At 43.4% G+C, this 21,890-nt stretch overlaps 1 protein-coding gene across 7 annotated transcripts in view; it reads left to right on the top strand.

Moving 5' to 3' along the window:
* The window catches only part of LOC106610784 (palmitoyltransferase ZDHHC14), a 101,511-nt gene that overhangs the window by 13,906 nt on the left and 65,715 nt on the right, over positions 1-21,890 (top strand). Inside the window, exon 1 of one of the 7 annotated variants that reach the window (XM_014210351.3) lies at positions 9,758-9,886. The exons of the other annotated variants lie outside the window; for them this stretch is intronic. Coding sequence (XP_014065826.1) covers positions 9,858-9,886 — 29 coding nt within the window. The 5' untranslated portion in view covers positions 9,758-9,857. Of the gene's footprint in view, positions 1-9,757; positions 9,887-21,890 lie in introns of those variants that run through there. 7 annotated transcript variants of the gene reach the window in all.

Here is a 21,890-nt window from a genome sequence, read left to right as displayed (position 1 = left end):
TTGTGATGTGTTTTTGTCCTCCTATCTATCGATCTATCTATGTTTTTTTATGCCAGGCTCTGTCCCCGGAGGAGGCCTTCTGGTAGGCTGTCATTGTAAATAAGAATTTTGCTCTTAACTGACTTGCCTAGTTAAATAAAGATTCAATAAAAAAAATCTGTCAGCCAGGCTCAGTCCAACCAGGCAGGAATCAAGTTGTGTTCACTCTCTCTCCGTCTGTTCTCCCCTCTCATCGCCGACCTTCTCATGCTACCCGTGTCTATTCACTTGGATGGGGGTAATTGAGTGTATTGCATGTGTCGGCGGATTATTACTACTAACACATTTTGAAGGATTTCACGCCCACATGCACAAATGCTCTGCAAGGCTTTGATTTTATTCCACTGGGAGCACATCTTGCCCAAATAATGTGAGAAACAACTTAAGAACATGACAACAAATACTTAAAAGCTTTCGCTGTGTTTAACAGACAAATTATATCAGTCAGGGTAAGTTCAAGCCTTGCCTTTTGTGCTATGCAATTAAGTGCAATGAGAATGCGGTCAAACATAATGTTGACAAAGCTCAGAATCCATAGGCTATAGATTAAAAAGTAATTAATATCTTCTGCTTAAGGTCACTAAGGCTGCTGCTTTAATGAGCTAAGCGCAGAGTAATTAATGGACCATTTTCAGTAATGTTTGATAATAACTTGCTTATTGGCTAACTAGCCTGCTTAATCATTTTCATTCTGTTCTGCAAATGCAGCGTTCAGTGCTTTCTTTTACATATCAGCTGGGCAATTCCATGGTAACGGAGACTCAAGATTTTTCACTTAAAATGTCTGCCAAACAAAAACCACGATTTCAAAGTTTAACAAACCATACAACTCTCTGCACAAGGACTACTTTTTAACAATTTACACTAACAATTTACATATACACATTTACTGGATGAACTATGCAGATGCAAGTTTAGTAACATAATTTCGGTAAAATTATTTGTCCACGTTTTCCAAAAACTCTTAAATATCTGCTCCAAATTAAGATTCAACGATATCTGCAGAAAGAATGGGGTGTCAGCTATGACATGTCATGTTTACTTTGAAAAACCTATTTTGGTTATTGAACTACAGTAAGTGAAGTGGATTTACACCTGGTAACGGAATTTTATCATGGGTCCCTGATCTGTAACTGCATAATTATGGATATGAATGTCATTCTTTTCTTGGTGGTGTATCCTGAATAGGTACACAAAGGTATAAATATTCAATATCCTCCTTTGCATATTTGGGTATTAATCTACACACTGGCTATTAGTTTAATGAGCTCTGCCTCCAAACAAGACAAAATTTGTTTGGACCCAGACCAAATCTGAAAGAATCAAAGTCTATGTTTAACAAGTTTGTACAGCGCAGTAGAGTACAATAGAGTACAGCACAAAGCAGTAGATTGTTGTGTACTCAACTCTGTGCTCTACTCTGTACTGAACTCTACTACTGTGATTAACTATACTCTTCTTTTCTTTACTTTTGTGCTGTACTGAACTATACTCTTCTTTACTGTACCCTACTATGCTCTACTGTGCTGTCCAAACTTGTGAACCCAACTGTGGTTTGTGACGACTATGATTTCCCATTGTAGTCAATTCAATTGCAGAAATTGCATTACAGATTTGGTAACGGAAATTTGAGTTTTAATCACTTGCTAATGAATTATCAGAAACACAAATGAATTGTTAGGTCTACCTTTTACTTGTTACTTCTAAGAACTTTCATTACTCTCCCTCTTAAAGATATTTGGGTTTTTGGTAATGTAATGTCAAGGCATGTTTCATAAACTGACAGAAGGCGGAAATGTATAAGAAAGCTACTGTAAATATGGGTTATTAGTTGGCTCTTCAACATCGATGTATTTCTTAATACCTTCAGACTTTTTTTCCCCTGATGGATGTTTTCTAAGAACCCTTTTCCATCTGTTTGAACAGGAATCAAAGCATTTGCTTATTCCTAATTTTTTAGTTTTTAAAGTGATGTATGTACAGTCGTGGCCAAAGTTTTGAGAATGACACAAATATTAATTTTCACAAAGTTTGCTGCCTCAGTTTGTATGATGGCAATTTGCAGATACTCCAGAATGTTATGAAGGGTGATCAGATGAATTGCAATTAATTGCAAAGTCCCTCTTTGCCATGCAAATGAACTGCTTATTGAAATTCTCAATTATCGTTTATTTATCGGCGGCGACAGTGTTTCCTAGCCTCAGTGCAGTGGGCAGCTGGGAGAAGGTGCACTTATTCTCCATGGACTTTACAGTGTCCCAGAACTATATTGAAGCAACATCTCAAGACATCAGTCAGGAAGTTAAAGCTTTGTCGAAAATGGTCTTCCAAATGGACAGTGACCCCAAGCATACTTCCAAAGTTGTGGCAAAATGGCTTAAGGACAACAAAGTCAAGGTATTGGAGTGGCCATAACAAAGCCCTGACCTCAATCCTATAGAAAACTGAAAAGCTTGTGCGAGCAAGGAGGCCTACAAACCTGACTCAGTTACACCAGCTCTGTCAGGAGGAATGGTCCAAAATTCACCCAACTTAATGTGGGAAGCTTGTGGAAAGCTACCCGATGTGTTTGACCCATGTTAAATAATTTAAAGGCCATACTACCAATACTAATATAGTGTATGTAAACTTCTGACCCACTGGGAATTTGATGAAAGGAATAAAAGCTGCAATAAAGTATTCTCTCGACTATTATTCTGACATTTCACAGTCTTAAAATAAAGTGGTGATCCTAACTGACCTAAAACAGGGGAATTTTTACTCGTTTTTAAATGTCAGGAATTGTGAAAAACTGAGTTTACATGTATTTGGCTAAGGTGTATGTAAACTTCCGACTTCAACTGTATGTACAGTGCCTTCGGAAAGTATTCATACCCCTTGTCTTTTTCCACATCGTGTTAGGTTACAGCCTTATTTTCTAAAATGTATTAAATCGTTTTTTCCCTCATCAACCTACACACAATACCCCGTAATGACAAAGCATAGACGGTTGTTTTTTTGGGCGAATTTATAAGACAAACTCTTATGACATTTACATAAGTATTCAGACCCTTTACTCAGTACTTTGTTGAAGCACTTTTGTCAGCAATTACAGCCTCGAGTCTTCTTAGGTATGACTCTACAAACTTGGCCCACATGTGTTTGGGGGTGTTTCTCCCATTCTCCTCTGCAGATCCTCTCAAGCTTTGTGAGGTTAGATAGGGAGCATTACTTCACAGCTATTTTCAGGTCTCTCCAGAGATGTTCGATTGGGTTCAGTTCCGGGCTCTGGCTGGGCCACTCAAGGACATTGAGACTTGTCCCAAAGCCACTCCTGCGTTGTCTTGGCAATTGGCTTAGGGTCGTTGTCCTGTTGGAAGGTGAACCTTGGCCCCAGTCTGAAGTCCTGAGAGCTATGGAGCAGGTTTTCTTCAAGGATCTCTCTATTCTTGGCTCCGTTCATCTTTCCCTTGATCCTGACTAGTCTCCCATTCTCTGCTCCTGAAAAACACCCCCACAGCACAATTCTGCCACCACCTTGCATCACTGTAGGGATGTTGCAAGATTTCCTCCAGATGTGATGCTTGGCATTCAGTCCAAAGAGTTCAATCTTGGTTTCATCAGACCAGAGAATCTTGTTAGGTGCCTTTTCGCAATCTCCAATCGGGCTTTCATGTGCCTTTTTTTTTTTTTTTTTTTACTGAGTTGCTTCCATCTGGCCACACCATAAAGGCCTGATTTTCTGGAGTGCTGCAGAGATGATTGTCCTTCTGGAAGGGTCTCCCGTCTCCACAGAGGAACTCTGGAGCTCTGTCAGTGACCATCACGTTCTTGGTCACCTCCTGACCAAAGCCCTTCTCCCCCGATTGCTCAGTTTGGCCTGGCAGCCAGCTCTAGGAATAGTCTTGGTGGTTCCAAACTTCTTCCATTTAATATTGATGGAGGCCATTGTGTTCTTGGGGACCTCAATGCTGCAGAATGTTTTTAGTACCCTTCCAATCAAATGAATTTACCGCAATTAAGTTGTAGAAACATCCTAAGGATGATCAATGGAAACAGGATGCACCTGAGCTTAATATCGGGATTCATAGCTAAGGGTCTGAATACTTATGTAAATACGTTTTTTCTCGTTTATAAAAAATAAAAATTAGTAAACATTTCTAAAAACTAGTTTTTGCTTTGTCATTATGGGCTATTGTGTGTAGATTACATTTACGTCATTTAGCAGACGCTCTTATCCAGAGCGACTTACAAATTGGTGCATTCACCTTATGATATCCAGTGGAACAACCACTTTACAATAGTACATCTAGCTTTTTTTTGGGGGGGGGGGGGGAGGGGTTAGAAGGATTACTCTATCCTATCCCAGAAAGAGGTGGGATTTCGGGTGTCTCCGGAAGGTGGTGATTGACTCCGCTGTCCTGGCGTCGTGAGGGAGCTTGTTCCACCATTGGGGTGCCAGAGCAGCGAACAGTTTTGACTGGGCTGAGCGGGAACTGTGCTTCCGCAGAGGTAGGGAGGCGAAGCAGGCCAGAGGTGGATGAACGCAGTGCCCTTCTTTGGGTGTAGGGACTGATCAGAGCCTGACGGTACGGAGGTGCCGTTCCCCTCACAGCTCCGTAGGCAAGCACCATGGTCTTGTAGCAGATGCGAGCTTCAACTGGAAGCCAGTGGAGTGTGCGGAGGAGCGGGGTGACGTGAGAGAACTTGGGAAGGTTGAACACCAGACGGGCTGCGGCGTTCTGGATGAGTTGTAGGGGTTTAATGGCACAGGCGGGGGAGCCCCGCCAGCAGCGAGTTGCAGTAATCCAGACGGGAGATGACAAGTGCCTGGATTAGGACCTGCGCCGCTTCCTGTGTAAGGCAGGGTCGTACTCTGCGAATGTTGTAGAGCATGAACCTACAGGATCGGGTCACCGCCTTGATGTTAGTGGAGAACGACAGGGTGTTGTCCAGGGTCACGCCAAGGCTCTTAGCACTCTGGGAGGAGGACACAATGGAGTTGTCAACCGTGATGGCGAGATCATGGAATGGGCAGTCCTTCCCCGGGAGGAAGAGCAGCTCCGTCTTGCCGAGGTTCAGCTTGAGGTGGTGATCCGTCATCCACACTGATATGTCTGCCAGACATGCAGAGATGCGATTCGCCACCTGGTTATCAGAAGGGGGAAAGGAGAAGAGTGTGTGTCGTCTGCGTAGCAATGATAGGAGAGACCATGTGAGGATATGCCAGAGCCAAGTGACTTGGTGTATAGCGAGAATAGGAGAGGGCCTAGAACTGAGCCCTGGGGGACACCAGTGGTGAGAGCACGTGGTGCGGAGACGGATTCTCACCACGCCACCTGGTAGGAGCGACCTGTCAGGTAGGACGCAATCCAAGAGTGAGCCGCGCCGGAGATGCCCAACTCGGAGAGGGTGGAGAGGAGGATCTGATGGTTCATAGTATCAAAGGCAGCAGATAGGTCTAGAAGGATGAGAGCAGAGGAGAGAGAGTTAGCTTTAGCAGTGCGGAGAGCCTCCGTGACACAGAGAAGAGCAGTCTCAGTTGAATGACCAGTCTTGAAACCTGACTGATTTGGATCAAGAAGGTAATTCTGAGAGAGAGAGCTGGCCAAGGACGGCACGCTCAAGAGTTTTGGAGAGAAAAGAAAGAAGGGATACTGGTCTGTAGTTGTTGACATCAGAGGGATCGAGTGTAGGTTTTTTGAGAAGGGGTGCAACTCTCGCTCTCTTGAAGACGGAAGGGACGTAGCCAGCGGTCAAGGATGAGTTGATGAGCGAGGTGAGGTAGGGGAGAAGGTCTCCGGAAATGGTCTGGAGAAGAGAGGAGGGGATAGGGTCAAGCGGGCAGGTTGTTGGGCGGCCGGCCATCACAAGTCGCAAGATTTCATCTGGAGAGAGAGGGGAGAAAGAGGTCAAAGCATAGGGTATGGCAACGTGAGCAGGACCGTGACTTAACAAACGAGGATCGAATGTCGTCAACCTTCTTTTCAAAATGGTTGACAAAGTCATCCGCAGAGAGCGGGGGGGGATTCAGGAGGGAGGAGAAGGTGGCAAAGAGCTTCCTAGGGTTAGAGGCAGATGCTTGGAATTTAGAGTGGTAGAAAGTGGCTTTAGCAGCAGAAGCAGAGGAAGAAAATGTAGAGAGGAGGGAGTGAAAAGATGCCAGGTCCGCAGGGAGGCTAGTTTTCCTCCATTTCCGCTCGGCTGCCCGGAGCCCTGTTCTGTGAGCTCGCAATGAGTCGTCAAGCCACGGAGCAGGAGGGGAGGACCGAGCCGGCCGGGAGGATAGGGGACATAGAGAGTCAAAGGATGCAGAAAGGGAGGCGAGGAGGGTTGAGGAAGCAGAATCAGGAGATTGGTTGGAGACGGATTGAGCAGAGGGAAGAGAGTAGCAGGAGAGAGAGAGAGAGCGAAGGTTGCGACGGCGCAATACCATCTGAGTAGGGGCAGAGTGAGTAGTGTTGGAGGCGAGCGAGAGGGAAAAGGATAAAAGGTAGTGGTCGGAGACTTGGAGGGGAGTTGCAGTGAGATTAGTAGAAGAACAGCATCTAGTAAAGATGAGGTCAAGCGTATTACCTTCCTTGTGAGTAGGGGGGGACGGTGAGAGGGTGAGGTCAAAAGAGGAGAGAAGTGGAAAGGAGGAGGCAGAGAGAAATGAGTCAAAGCTAGACGTAGGGAGGTTAAAGTCACCCAGAACAAGAACAAGTGTTTTCTGTGGTAATCCATGTTTCCGTCAGCGCCAAGAAGTCGAGGGACTGGAGGGTAGCATAGGCTGAGATGAACTCTGCCTTGTTGGCCGCAGACCGGCAGTTCCAGAGGCTACCGGAGACCTGGAACTCCACGTGGGTTGTGCGCGCTGGGAGCACCACGTTAGAGTGGCAGCGGCCACGCGGTGTGAGGCGTTTGTGTGGCCTGTGCAGAGAGGAGAGAACAGGGATAGACAGACACATAGTTGACAGGCTACAGGAGAGGCTACGCTAATGCAAAGGAGATTGGAATGAAAATTAACTAAACAACTGGGGAAGCGAGAGCGCATAGATGGATGAGGAAAATAAAATAGCCTTATTCTAGAATAGATTGTTTAATGTAACAAAGTGGAAAAAGGTAAGGGGTCTGAATACTTTCCCGAATGCACTGTACAACTCAAAGTTGACAGTGCCACTAATCATACTACCACTCGACACCGTCTGCTTGTGCAGTGTGTTCACGTGGGTGCAAAGGAGCGGGGGAGGGGTACAATTCCAAGATTAAAAAATAAGAAATTAGCTAGTTTCATTGGAATTCTTCACTATTAAAATAACAGGATCGAAAAAGTTACATAAGTATGTAATAGTCTGAAAGGGCAACTTGGACCCCAGTCTGTGCATGTGCCTGACTAGGGATCAAAAGATTGACAGGTCTCTAAATAACTTTCCACCATAGATTTTACCCTAGCTTTAAAATCATTTGTGACGATCTCCTGTAGTTTCAAGTCCTTTTGTAGCTCGTTCCATGTAGAGGGGCAGAGTACTGCAACGCTTTCTTTTTACCTAGCTCTGTATGGACCTAAGGCACCGTCACAGAGATGCAGTCCTGTGTGCATAGACTATAATTGTCATTTATTCTGCTGGACAATGAAGGTACACGGGTAAAAACGGAGCTTTCCATTTTGAGCGGTGAGAAAGTGGTAGATATTGGGAAGGGGGTGTGTGGGAAGGACCTGATGACCATAACCTGGGTTGTGTTATTAGTGCAATCTTTTAATAAAAAAAAATAATAATGATTCTCTCTGTGGGAGCTGAAAGGAGGGGTAAGATCTATTGAGGTAGAATATATTACGTGATATGCCCTGGCCTGCAGTGATAATGAACTTACTCTCCCGGCTCTATTGCTGTTGAACCTGGATCCACAGGAAATTTAGTCCATAGTTGTTCTGACACTCCTGACTCAAGTTCAGAGTATTTCCAAGAGACGGTGCTGTAACAGAACCCTGATAAACTGGTAATTGGCTTCCTCCTCTTCCTGTTTCAGAACAGTATCGCTTCCTACTGATAACCACATTGATGAATGTTTAATGTCCGTAGACTGTAGTGCAGGTTGGAAAAATAGAAGTGGACCTGGCTCAGATTTAAGCATCTTTGGTGTTTTGTTGGCCTTAGACCTCTTGGCTTAAACAGCCAAGCTCAAAGCACTGTGTTCAATTCGGCTGTTTTTAGTAATGAGAATAAAATGAATTCCTTTATTATGAGCGAGATATTAAATAGTGATCCATTCTGACTACTATATTTGTCGTCACACAGGACCACGTGCTGACGCAGACCAATCACGGGCCGGCATGCTACGAGGAGGCTCTTTCAGGCAGGATGAAAATGACTACATTGACTATGATCCTTTGCTAGTTACGGCCACTTTCATCATGATCCTTAGCAAATTTTCACATTTTAGGGGGCTCCCAAGTGGCGCAGTGGTCTAAGGCACTGCATCTCAGTGCTAGAAGCGTAACTACAGACCCTGGTTCGATTCCAAGCTGTATCACAACCGGCCATGATTGGGAGTCCCATCGGACGGCGCACAATTGGCCCAGCATCGTCCGGGTTAGGATTTGGCTAGATACATTTTTAAAAAATCATATGGAGTTTTCCATAAGAATACATGAATGACATCAGCGACATCGTTATCTACTGGTTTTAATGTCTATGGTCCCTATAGTATGATCTGTGTTATGTTGACAGTCAGTTTAAAACTGGAAGATTGAGTTGAGACTACCATTAGCCTAGACAAGGAGTGTTGAACTGTCTTCTAGGGCATAGGCTGGTCTAAAGCAGTGTCTGGGTTTTTGACTGATGGGCTGATGTCAGTGCTGATGAAGAGCTTCAACATGATGGCACCAGACATGGAGCTTTCTCTGTTTCCCACCTTTCACTAGTCTGCTCGCGGTAAACATACGATGGAGCCAAGATGTCAAACATGGAACTGTTTATGTCTGGGAGAAGCAATTCAAGCTCCGAAACCCAAATAAACTCTCTCCCCATATGGTACGCAGCAGTGGACAATACTGAATCACATCATCCTCCATCCCGTTCAAGCTTGTGAGCTCTGCTCAACCATGGAGCTGTAAGATTTAATGAGCAGTGGGCTAACTTGCATTAATTAGGCTATAGTGTAACATATGGTTTTGTACAGTTTACTTTAAGACTGCACATATTTATCTTTCTCACTAATGCATCAGTGTAATATTCTTAGGCTAATTGCCATCCTTATGGGCAGAGGTATCTAATTAATATACAGTATTTTGAGTTTCAGCTCATTAGTTTGGGGTAATTGATTACCCTGAAGTTCAATTATCTTTAATTAGGACTTTTTTGGGGACGATAAGAAAAAGATTTCATCAAGTCTGCCAGTGAAGTTCTATTACAGCTATTTTGAGCTAATGTAGTTGCATAGACTTTTTTGTTGTAATTTGTCATCTATCATGTTAGACAGTCACATGTCAAGCCTTTGAAAATGTGAAAAAAATGTGGTCCCTTCCTGTATTCCTACAGTGAAGAAGAAGCAGAACTGTCAGACTTGGAATTCCAAAGGTCACTCTCTGATTGGTTGGTTCTACTTGTTGACAACTACGCCAGTAGAAATGTACTGACAGCTACTTCTCACCACTTATGCCTTCGCTTCCCCTGAACAAAGGGTAAGGTGACTCAGTCAGAAGCTAGGCAATGCCCTGAAATGTCATGTCTTAGTTCTTCACCCCATTCTGTCTAGTGGTTAACATTCAATAGTCAGGCAGGTTCGTGAACTTCAAATCTTCTACTTCATGATTTTTTTTCCCTATTCTCTGTCTTTGCTATTCATAACCAGGGACTATGAACTGGCCAATTTCCTCTGTACAAAGGTAAGGTGAAATTGTGTGTTTTTTTTTTTTTTTTATATATATTTTTTTGGGGACCCCTCAGTTGCTTTGTGATACATATACAGATTTAAATGTTATTGTTTGTCATGGATTACAAATTCCTCAAAAGCCAGTGTATTACCACACTAATCTTAGCCTGTTAAAACCTACTGCTTTTTACTAATTTGACAGCCTACAGCTATAAGTCAAGCCACATTCTCAGAGAACAAATCCTCTGCACTAACTAGTTTATTCTGGTTAGCTTCTTTGGTTGTCTATCTCAGAATTATGTGGATTAACCCCACAGTAGTGGGCTTTCCGGCATTTAAAAGAGAAAGGAAAAACCTCCATAACAATTTGGCTAAACCTCCAGATTGAGCATTGGTTCGCCTCACTAATTACCAGCCCTTTCAGTGGGCTCTGAGAAAGAGCTGGAGAATGTGCAAGCTGAGAGGGCTCTGTGGGTGTACCTTTTTCTTTCTGGCACGCTGTTCATTTGAGACCAACAAAAAAACATTTTTACGGATGGAATATTTCCCTCCCTATAAAGTAGGTCAGTGCAATAATACCCAGGTGTGTGTGTGTGTGTGTGTGAGAGAGAGAAAGCAGCTTGACCCTAAAACCAAGAGCAGTGGAAACCAGTAATAAAACAATGAAAAAAGAGCTTCCAATACATAGTTGAGGCTTGGTGCCTCATGCTTGGCGGGAGATGTGGAATATCATACCCTGGAACTGTAGTCCAGTTAATAACTCGTTCAAAGACTGTCAGGAAGCACCATGTCTGACCCTGACAGTTTGCCATCAGATCTCATGACACCAGATTTAATGATGCCTGAAATCAATGTTTTATTTGCTTTTGTGAGGTCTCTCTTAAGCACTTGAAAGGGTTGGCAAAGGATTCAGTGACACTGCCTTGAGCTACTCTGGGCAATGTGATTTCTGGTTTGGACTGGACTCTTTTGTGTTATTTTGGGTGATGGGGTGGCCTAGCTACAGTATGTGGAAATTCCTTGAATCTGGTTTTTACAACTGCAGTGCTGGACTGGGTCCTCGGCATGTTCATAGGAAATGTGAAGATGGACTAATCTTCTGAGTCACCATAGTTGCAGACGCAATGCTATTGTACCATAGATGTGTTCTAGTTGGAGACATGCTGGTGAGGGGGTGGACAGCACTACACAATGCAGTAACAAGACTGAGACTGAAATGTCAAGACAGTCATTGTGTCCGCAAATGCCAGTGGGGCCATCGTCTCTTTATGACCTCAGCATGTTTATGACCAGCTTATTTGTCTGACCCCACACCCTCACCCCCGTGCTGATCACTACTTTCTGTAATAAGGGACTGTTACCTCAACAACGGTGCCATTCTCCAATTGACTAAAGTTCCATAGTCCATAATGCTCCATTTATTCAGTGATATTGTGTCCTGAGGTCATGACTGTCAATTCGTCAATAATTGTGCTGTAAAACAGTCATTAAAGTTTGAATAATATGTCAGAAGTGTGTACACAAACATGTCAAAGGGGACTGTTATCCCACATGCACAATTGCATGTAGGCGACTACATACTGTACACGACTAGTGAGTGTCCTTCTTGACCCGGTGTCTCAGCTGGAATGAGCTCTTTCCCTGCCAATGTCTACCCTGCCATTTTTCATCCCAGTTGGACAGCTATTGTGTCACCCACCCCTGTCTTACCCTATAGTAGGCTCCTATTGACGATTTCACACTGCTGGGATGTGATGTGAACACCCGAGCCCTGCAAGAGGAACGGGTTTTGTTGCTCTGGTCAAAATGGACCAAACTGCTTCAGTAAGTCTTTGCTATCACTGACCTCTGCACACACTGATCACGTAGGCCAAGAAACAGGTTAACCCTTTCCTGCACAGAATTTGATATGTGACCCAGTTTATTTTTGTATTCTCTGTTTCGATTTGTCAGTCATAACTTCATGCAGGGCAGAACATTGTCCCACGGTTGGAAATGTTTTATTTCCGTTCCCAGAGCGCTCATGTAAAGAAATACAGGAACTTTGGGCTAATTGGACATTCTTTTCTGGTTTCTTGGTATGGGAAACCAAATTCGGTAGGCCTAATCTGCATGAGACAGTGGACCTTTATGGGGATCATTGTTGTTCTTGGGTTTGAAATATCCTACACCACTGCAGACCCAGAACCAATATTAGAAGCAACTCAATAAGAGTTGTAGAGCCATGTTTAGAAGGGAAAGGGGGATACCTAGTCAATTGTACAACTGATTGCATTCAACTGAAATGTGTCTTCCGCATTTAACCCCTCAGAATCAGAGAGGTGCGGTTGGGGGGGCGGCCATAAATCGACATGCACGTTTTCGTTGCCCGGGGAACAGTAGGTTTTAACTGCCTTGCTCACGTACGGAACGACTGATTTTTACCTTATCAGCTCGGGGATTCGATCCAGCAACCTTTGGGTTACTGACCCATCGCTCTAACCACTAGGCTACCTGCCGCCCCCATAGCGTATCACTGTAAGGAACGTAAGCTGGTTGGGGTGCTGGCATATCACCCTTAGGCTACATCATATAGTAAGTAAAGCACAAAACAACTGTCGGTCGTCAGACTGCAGTGATGTTTACCAGATTTCTGTGTACTGGGTAATAACGTGACAGGGAAACAGTAACTCAATTCCCTTCGTGTTAACCCACATAAAAAAGCATGTTTTGGATATTTTTAAACTGAAAAGGGTAAAGATGTATGCCAAGATATAATAGAATTAATAAAAAGACATCCCCCACTCAAGCTGCAAGCCAAATTCTCTCCTTACACTGTAATGACTTCATATTGTTTGCTGCCACAATTTCAGTATAAAAGCTAAACCTGAATTCAAGGACTCTGCCCCTTCAACAGGATGGTTTGTTGGAATGAAAAGGATTTGTACAATCTCCATCGTAAGGCTTTTCACCCATCCCTTTCTTTGACGTTGCTGTCAGTTCACTTCAATCGTGTGGTTGTTTCCACGGTAACCACTTTTCCACTGGATATTGTCAGTCTCCATGGCAACAATATGCTAAACCTAAGTTCTGGTTTAATAGAGAGAAACAGTAATGGCGTCTTTTTGTAGGCACTAACTCCGCCATGGTTCTTTGGACATAGCCTATGGGGAAATTAGTGGGGGGTTTTGTATAAATGCAGAAAATAAGGTCTATGGTAAACACAGGCTTAGGAGATCTTATATGTTTTGCTCTATGGGATAATCTTCACTTTTTGTGATGTTAAGTATGTAATGTTAACTTACTGATACAGTATTCTCATAGAAAAAAATATATAAGATCTCCTAAGCCTGTTTTAACGTCAAACCTTATTCCAAAACCCTATTCTTTCCCCATAGGGATGGCTGAACGAACCAGAGGTAACTCATTTCCGGGTTTTAGTACTACATGCTCTATTCAGAGTTTGGCACTGAACTGATAGGTGAGGAATGGTGCAGAAATGTCCCATTACAAAAAATAGCCCATTATAAAGGTCATGGGCTTCATCAGTCACCCCTGTATCATTTAGATTAGCCAATTCTCCAGGCTTGTAGATGAGGCAGTTTGGATTGGAAAGGTAGAATAGCTTTAGCAGAGGGGGCTTCGATGCTACAGCCAGAGAAACAAAGACTGTCTGCCAAAACAGGCACGGCGTGCTTCATCAGTGCACCACATCTGCTTCTCCGGTGGTCAGTTCCTCCATAGGACCCACTCCTCCGTAGGTACTGGTCCTCCATTGCCCAACATGTAGCACCCACCTGGGGGATGACATGGCTGCTGAAAAGCGCACAAAATTCACCACATCTAGGCAGTGGTTAAAAACAGTCCCTGAGCCTCTAATGCCGTCTCTAGACACAGCATGCAGTGCTTCTTGTCATTCTTACCGACAGATTAAACAATAAAGCCGGGGATGCATTACTTGAATCCAAACAGCTAGCTAGCTAGCTGTAAGCCAAAGACATGCCTTTTCATCCCAATTCTGCAACTCTGAGAGTCAAGACCACTCATTCAAGGGTTTTTCTGTATTTATTCTTTCTACTTTGTAGAATAATAGTGAAGGCATCAAAACTATGAAATGGCACATAAGGAATCATGTAGTAAACAAACAATTTGAGATTCTTCAAAGTAGCCACCTTTTGCCTTGATGACAGCTTTGCACACTCTTGGCATTCTCTCAACCAGCTTCACCTGGAATGATTTTGAAGGAGTTTCCACATATACTGAGCACTTGTTGGTTGCTCATCCCAAACCATCTCAATCGGGTTGAAGTAGGGTGATTGTGGAGGCCAGGTCATCTGATGCAGCACTTCATCACTCTCCATCTTGGTCAAATAGTCCTTAGACAGCCTGGAGGTGTATTGGGTCATTGTCCAGTTGAAAACCAAATGAACCACACATGCGGATATCATCCGTTCACCTACTCTGCGTCTCACAAAGACATGGCGGTTTGGGGGGAAAAAGGACAGATTTCCACCCGTCTAATGTCCATTGCTCGTGTTTCTTGGCCAAAGCGAGTCTCTTCTTCTTATTGGTGTCCTTTTAGTAGTGGTTTCTTTGCAGCAATTCGATCATGAAGGCCTGATTCACGCTGTCTTTTCTGAACAGTTGATGTTGAGATGTCGTCTGTTACTTGCAAAATAAAAATTGATTTGATTTGAACTCTGAAGCATTAATTTGGGCTGCAATTTCTGAGGCTGGTAACTCTAATGAACTTATCCTCTGCAGCAGAGGTAACTCGGTCTTCTTTTCCTGTGGTGGTCCTCCATGAGCCAGTTTCATCATTGCGCTTGATGGTTTTTGTGACTGCACTTTTTAAGAAGCTTTAAAAGTTCTTGACATTTTCCACATTGACTGACCTTCATGTCTTAAAGTAATGATGGACTGTCGTATCTCTTTGCTTATTTGAGCTGTTCTTGCCATAATATGGACTTGGTCTTTTACCAAATAGGGCTATCTTCTGTATACCACCCCTACCTTGTCACAACTGATTGGCTCAAACGCATTAAGAAGGAAAGAAATTCCACAAATTAACTTAACAAGGCACACGGGTTAATTTAAATGCATTCCAGGTGACTACCTCATGAAGCTGGTTGAGAGAATGCCAAGAGTGCAAAGCGTGTCATCAAGGCAAAGAATCTCAAATATATATTTTGATTTAACACTTTTTGGTTACTACATGATTCCATGTGTGTTATTTCATCGTTTCGATGTTTTCACTATTATTCTACAATGTAGAAAATAGTTAAAATAAAGAAAAAACCTGGAATGTGTAGGTGTGTCCAAACCTTTGACTGGTACTGTAAGTGATCAACCCCCACAGCAGTCAAACCCCACATTTGTATGAAAATTCAACAAAAATAACAGTCCCCCCTGCAATATTTACAGGGCTCTCTGCCTTGGTGACCTCACGGAGAAGATGACCCCCTCAGTATGTCCGAGGCTGACGCAGGCTACAATTAAACATTTATGTCTTATGACTCTTAAGAGTGATTTCACACTTGGTCCCTTTTCAGCCAGTTTTTTGTGAACTCAGTGCGGTTCGCTCAACCCCATCAAACACCTTTGGGATGAATTGGAACACCGATTGCGAGCCAGGCCTAATCACCCAACATCAGTGCCCGACCTCACTAATGCTCTTGTGGCTGAATGGAAGCAAATCCCCGCAGCAATTGGAGGCTGTTATAGCAGAAAAGGGGGGGACCAACTCCATATTAATGCTTATGATTTTGGAATGAGATGTTTGTCATGCAGGTGTTCACATACCTTTGGTCATATAGTGTTCTGATTACAATTTTTTACAAACTAAATGCTATCAATTAACTTCCAAAATGTAAGTAGGTATATCTAGCTGTCTGATAACACATTCTGATTAAATGGCTTGTCCTGACCTTTGTAAAAACCCAGAGTGCATGTTGGAGAAAGATCTTGGTTTCTTTCTAAACATAGCAATGTGAAAGCAAAGAGGACTCGGTCCACAAAATAGGCGAACTGGCTAAAGGGTTGAGTCCTCATTCAAAGGCAAGGGCAATGTGAATACAAAGACAACTTTTTTTTCTTCTCTTTTTTTTTTACCCCAGAGTTCACTTTAAAGAGGACTATACGTGAAAACACCCTAAATTGGTGTTAACAGACCTGCAGTAGCCTAAACGAAGTTCCATGTCTGTGGGGAAATTGAAGGCCTGATGTAGAATGTTCTTCCCTCCTTAATGGCCTCAGTTTGGAACCTCTGTCCGTCTCCATGACCTCGTCAACTCTCAACACACCTGACTGACCATTTATATTTGGCTTGTCACCCAGCGCCAGAGTATATTAGATGCGTTAGGGGTGCACATTGCTTCACTGGCTGTCAGTAAACTCTGCATTTAAGGAGAAAACGCATTGCACTGAATTACGTTCTGCCGTTCGTTCGCAGTTCATTCGCTTGCTGACAGCGCAGTGTGTTTAAAGCCCCACCATGCAGTCTTTAATTGTATTTTGAAATCATCACTGAATGTCTAATAAATCGCTGTGTGAAAAGAATGCCTCCTTTTGGGCATTTTAAAGGTTCTGCATGGTCAATCTGTCATCTGCAGTGGCTGTACAGCGTTTACTGGGATACGGCCTCTGTAAAATATCAGGGCATTCATACAACTTGCGCTTCGCGGTGCAGAGCTGTTGTGAAGGAAGTTGTCAAGGAAGTGAGCTTGTGTTTATACAGGACCTCCCACCCCCACCTACCGTTAACCAACCATGTCAATGTGGAGCTATACGGAGCCCTCCGCATTGTTACAACATTTTGGAGGCGCTCAGTGATGCGGTACAGAGCTCGATTTGGCCTCCGGAGGCGCTGCAATTGCATCACACACTCTGTACAGAGTCTCCAGATCCCAATCCGGAGAAAGCATAAATTGGCTTTTTGGAAGCAAATTTGAAGATATTTACATACACAGATCTGATTGGCTGATAGGATGTTCTAGAGCCAAACCCCTTACCCAGACGAACAGTCATTGGTCTATCATAATCAGATCCCATTGTGATGTGGGCAAAAAGTTCCATCCCACCTGAACGGACTGAAATTCCAGGATTTCTTTTTCAAACCACTCTTACACAAAAAGGGCATTATCATAATTTTCAAAATGTTATTTGGAACTCATTGTGGAAATATACTTTTTTTTTTAAGCAGGAGACTCACATTTTAAACTGCACTGCCCCTTTAAAGGACTAGAATCGGTTTACACTTGGTTTGCAAATGACTGCTGGCTAAGTACTCTCGGCTGGCAAACTACCGGTGTGTCCATGCTTTTAATCTAAACAGTCAGGAGAGAGTTCATGGTTTGAGATGGTGTGTTTTTTTGTTGTTGCAACTAATCTTGCATACATATTGAATTACGCAGTCTCCTAGATTAGGAAAAGTCGATATTTTGATTGTATCTAGGCCTAAGTGGATCCTGAAATTACTTTGATCCAACATTGACTTTTATGAATCTACCCACAAATGATTAAAACACCTAACCAGCGTATAGGCTAGGTTAAAGAAGAGACATTTCTTGTCAAGCATTTGGCATCAATTCTCACCTCGACATGCTAAGCACTCGAGCCGAGGCCTTAACCATGCTTTCATATTAATTATATTTCGCGATACTTGGCCTTAAGTGGTTGAAATTCAATACAAGTCAAAGAAAGAACAAACTGTCCAAGGTTGGTTGTTTGTGGTGGTTTGGCCAACACAGCCTACAGTCTGTAAAAGCTTGACTAATACCCTGTCCTTTTGGTCAGAAAACTATGAACACTTTTGACATGAAAAGCAGAGTAGAAATGCTTTCAAATTCCCAAGAAAGTCTTAGGATGAGACATGGACTACTTGAAAGCTACGCCCACCTTGCTTGCAGCAATGGGCCGTGGGAGATATTTCCTCACATGAGCCTTGTAAAGCGCTTCACATCTCTAGCGATTTGTCATTAGCTCTGGTAATTGCTGGATTCATCAATGTGGTATGTATGACCAATCAGACTGAATGGAAGCCAGATTGAATGGGTAGATAGAAAGAGTTCCAGTAATGACATTGGACATTGATTTTTGTTTTCCTAGAGATTTGTACTTTGTCTGCTTATTCTGGTTAAATGGACTCGCAGGGCTTGAGTGACTGGCCTTAAATCCTTCCCACATTTGGATGGGGGAGGGGGGGTCTGTGTCAAAACACTTTGGTCTATGTAGAGCTTTTAAATAAATGAGGCCTACCTGGTTTTACTCCTCGCCGTGATTCCCTTAACTCATGTCTTACATTTCCAGGCACCTGTCTCTTTCTAAGGCGTTGAACCGTTAAACCTTGTCCATTCCCTACAGATGAGACCAGTTCACCCTGAATGGATTTCATGTCAGGGAGATGTCCTGAGGGTTCCCTTCACATTAGCTGGAGCGGAACAGGCAGGGATTAGTCTTGTCCAGCTTGCTGCTCAAACTACCAAGGGGTGGGTGGGTGTGTGTGTGTGTGTGTTGAAGCAACCAAGCCTTGCACCTGGCCTGCATTGTCAGGGCTAAACACACAGGTGCTTAGGGCTCATAATGCTTAATGACTCTCCATTAGTGTGTGAGCGGTAGGAACCAGAGATTCAGGTCATCTGTGAGCTGTATTAATTGCCCCACCTCTTCTTACTCACTGGTGTACTACTGGTGATGGTAGCCTATCCCAAACAATAACAGCATAAGCTTAGCAGCCTCTCCGGTTTTCTTTTAAGTTTTTTTTCTTTCTGCTCTGAGAACTAAAGTTTTTCGTTTGTATCGACTTAGTTTGTTTGATGCACTTATCTGTTCAGCTATGTGAAAAGCGGAGTGCCTTGCTATAGTTGTCAAAATGATTGGAGTCTTTAAGTGTTTTGTATGGGCTGTCTGTTGGCCACTGAATAAGTGGGCTGAATCGGTTTGATCTCTTGTTGCTTGCCCTCCGGCATTAAAGCCAAACAAGCCGCTTATAAACAATACATTGTTTCTTTTTTTGGAGCTCCACCATGACAAAACAACAGGAACTTGCCCTTTGTTTCCTTCCCAGAGCCTCGCAGGGTGGATCATTTGGGCTGTGGACCTTAGCTCTCTGAAACAGTATAGATCTCTGCACTAACAAGCCCTGGATGCATCCAGAGCAGAAAGGAACAATCACTCTGCTCATCCTAGCCTGGGTTAACCCTCCCACAGAGGGAGCACAGGTACTGTACCGTCCATATAACAGCAAAGAGACATTCATTCATTCATTCATTCATTCATTCATTCATTCATTCATTCATTCCAACTTGCTTAGTGATTTGCATCATTAAAAGCAGGCGACACTGGATTGATGGAAACACTATCGATGGACTACTATGGTCAGAGTGAATGACCCTTAGTTCCACTCTGGCCTGCTATACTGCAGGGTCGGGATCATGGTGGTGATGGTTTATAGATGTAAAGTCCCAGCATGACTCGGCGGGGGGGGGGGAATTTGGCCTGGTAATGGATTAGACCGTCAGGCAGGAGCAAGCCTCTGGAATACATCTCCCTTCCTGTAATCTCTCCCCACAGGGACAGCTGTGTTCAAAACGACATGATCTCTCTTCAGACATACAGTGGTGGAGCGGGATCCGCTGGGTCTGTATTAATTCATTGGGACGAGAGATTCATTATGTAATGGGTTGTCTGCATTCGTTAACCTAGTGTAGCAGGCGTAAAAGAAACACTTTAGTGGCGTTTCTGGTCATGATGAGAAACAAACTACTGTCAGTGGAGGATCTCTTCCGCCCTCTTCAACCAATCCTGTAAATGTGGAGGAGGAGTTAAGATGGAGTGTCTCCTTGTTAACGTCCAAAAGCGGAAGTCTTGTCACAGGCTCTTTCCATTTCCCCTGGAAACCAGATGCATCTGGTTGATGCCGAACCACTGAGGGTGGCATTCATAGTCAGTGGGAGAATCTCAATTGCGTACTCCTCAAGCCCTCTCTCCTCGCCTCCTCCTCAAAACCCATTGGAGGAGAAGGTCAGAGGGGAGGGTTTTGAGAAGGATGCAAAGAGAGAGGTCGCGAGGTGTATGCAATTGAGATTCTCCCATTGTCTCTCTTACTCCATTGCTGCACCATTTCAAGTGCACTTAATCGTGTGTGTGTGTGTGTGTGTGTGTGAGAGAGACCCTGGTTGTGTCAGAGATGTGAGTGAGTTGGTATGCTTACCCTTGGTTGGAAGGGTCAGACTATGACCTGATACTGGTCTGTAACCTTGCTCTACCTTCTGATCTACCCTGCTCTTCCAACACGTGGCTGAGGAAGAGAGAGTGCTCAGACACAGAGGTTTTCCAGGCACACAGCAGAGCACATTCAATGTAGTCCATCTCTGGTGGAACGTGAACTGCAGGATATTAGACCAACCAGCCCTGCTATTATCCCATCAGTATGTGTCTAGAGTAGACCCCTGCTGTCAGAGGTCGGACCAAGTCACTATTATTCGAGTCACAAGCAGGGCTGTGGCGGTCATGAAATTTTGTCAGCCGGTGATTGTCAACCAAATAACTGCCGGTCTCAATGTAATTGACCGTTAATTAGCATAAACATGTTTAGCATCTCCTGGTTTCCACACATAGGCTACAAGCCACTGATGTAGACCTTTAGAACATCTACATTTTAAAAATAAATCCATTATTTATTTTAGACAGGTCTAAAGAAACATAAAATAGGATATTTTCTCAAAGATTTCAAAGGAAGTGTGCACATGCGGCTATTCTGTGTTGAGCGGTTAACAAAGAAACTGGTCCTCTGTGCTTCATTTAGAGTTACTTATGCAACTTGAGTTGTGATACAAACGTTGGGCCATATGTTTTGATTTTTAATACATTCTAAGGCTGCATGATGGGACTAATGATGATCTGAAAAAAGTCACAAGCTGCACACACTTCATCATTCTCTCATTCACAATTTGACAAGCACTTGATAATATTCTCATCAGGCCTCGAATTTCCCGGCGGCATCCCCCTTGTGTGGCCGAAAGCCCCCTAAAAAATCCATGCCTTTTGTGGCCAAAGGTGCCGTTGTGCCCTTGGGCTGAATATAATATGCTAATTATAATTCCTTTCTCCCGGCTGCTGTGCTCCAAAACACTTCTCATTCACATGGCTCTCTCAGATATGCCCGTCACATGATCAGGTCCTTCTCCCATGCATTTCAGCTAAGAAGTAGGCTACAAGTGAATGAAGACAGACACATTGGGGACGCAACTGTGAGCGTTCCTCTTATCGAATTCCGAGGCGCATATTGAAGATGTTAGAACTGTCCATGTTTACTTTTCTTCAGCCAATAAGATGAGTAGGCCTAACGAACAGCAAAAGCACTAGCCTATGTCAATATACTGCCCCCCATAGTAGAAAAGTTGACCTATTCGAGATAAATAAATATTCCAAAGTTGTGGGATGTGATAGATCCCAAATTAATACAACCACACGCATTAAAAAACTTTAAAAAGCAATGAAGCTGATCGTTTAGCTTAAAATGTTGATAAACTATTTGGGTATTTTTTTTCTCACATTATAAGCGCAGCCTATGTATGCCAGTGAGGCTCTACACCGGTTATAAAGCAGATTCATTTGCTTAATTTTAAGAAGTTATTTGGCCACTTTAGTTGTGATACAAACCTTATCAAAACATGTTGGCCTATGGGCTAGGATTCATGAGGTGTGTGACTTTGAAAAAGTGCTGTTTCTTGCCTTAATGCACAATCTTGCCTTAATGCACAAGCTGGGCATCATTCACAAGTGATTAATACATAATTCACAAGTGATAGGCTAATATTGTCACCCATCAGACTATTCTTAATTTAATGTTGTCTTTACATATACAAAATAATACATGTGTGAAATTAGTTTTGATTTAGAATTGACCGTTATCTCGGAACAGGGGCTTGGGGAAGAAAATATATGTAATCTATGCACTTAATTAGCGAATGGAGGACGCTTTTCCCGTGGTTAATTTTCATGCCAGCCAGGTAGGCTATACTCCTGTTGTAAAGTGA

This window comes from Salmo salar, chromosome 09 (genome assembly GCF_965601325.2).
Source record: "Salmo salar chromosome 09, fSalSal1, whole genome shotgun sequence".
Lineage (NCBI taxonomy): Eukaryota > Metazoa > Chordata > Actinopteri > Salmoniformes > Salmonidae > Salmo > Salmo salar.
This window is presented reverse-complemented; position numbering and strand designations above follow the sequence as displayed.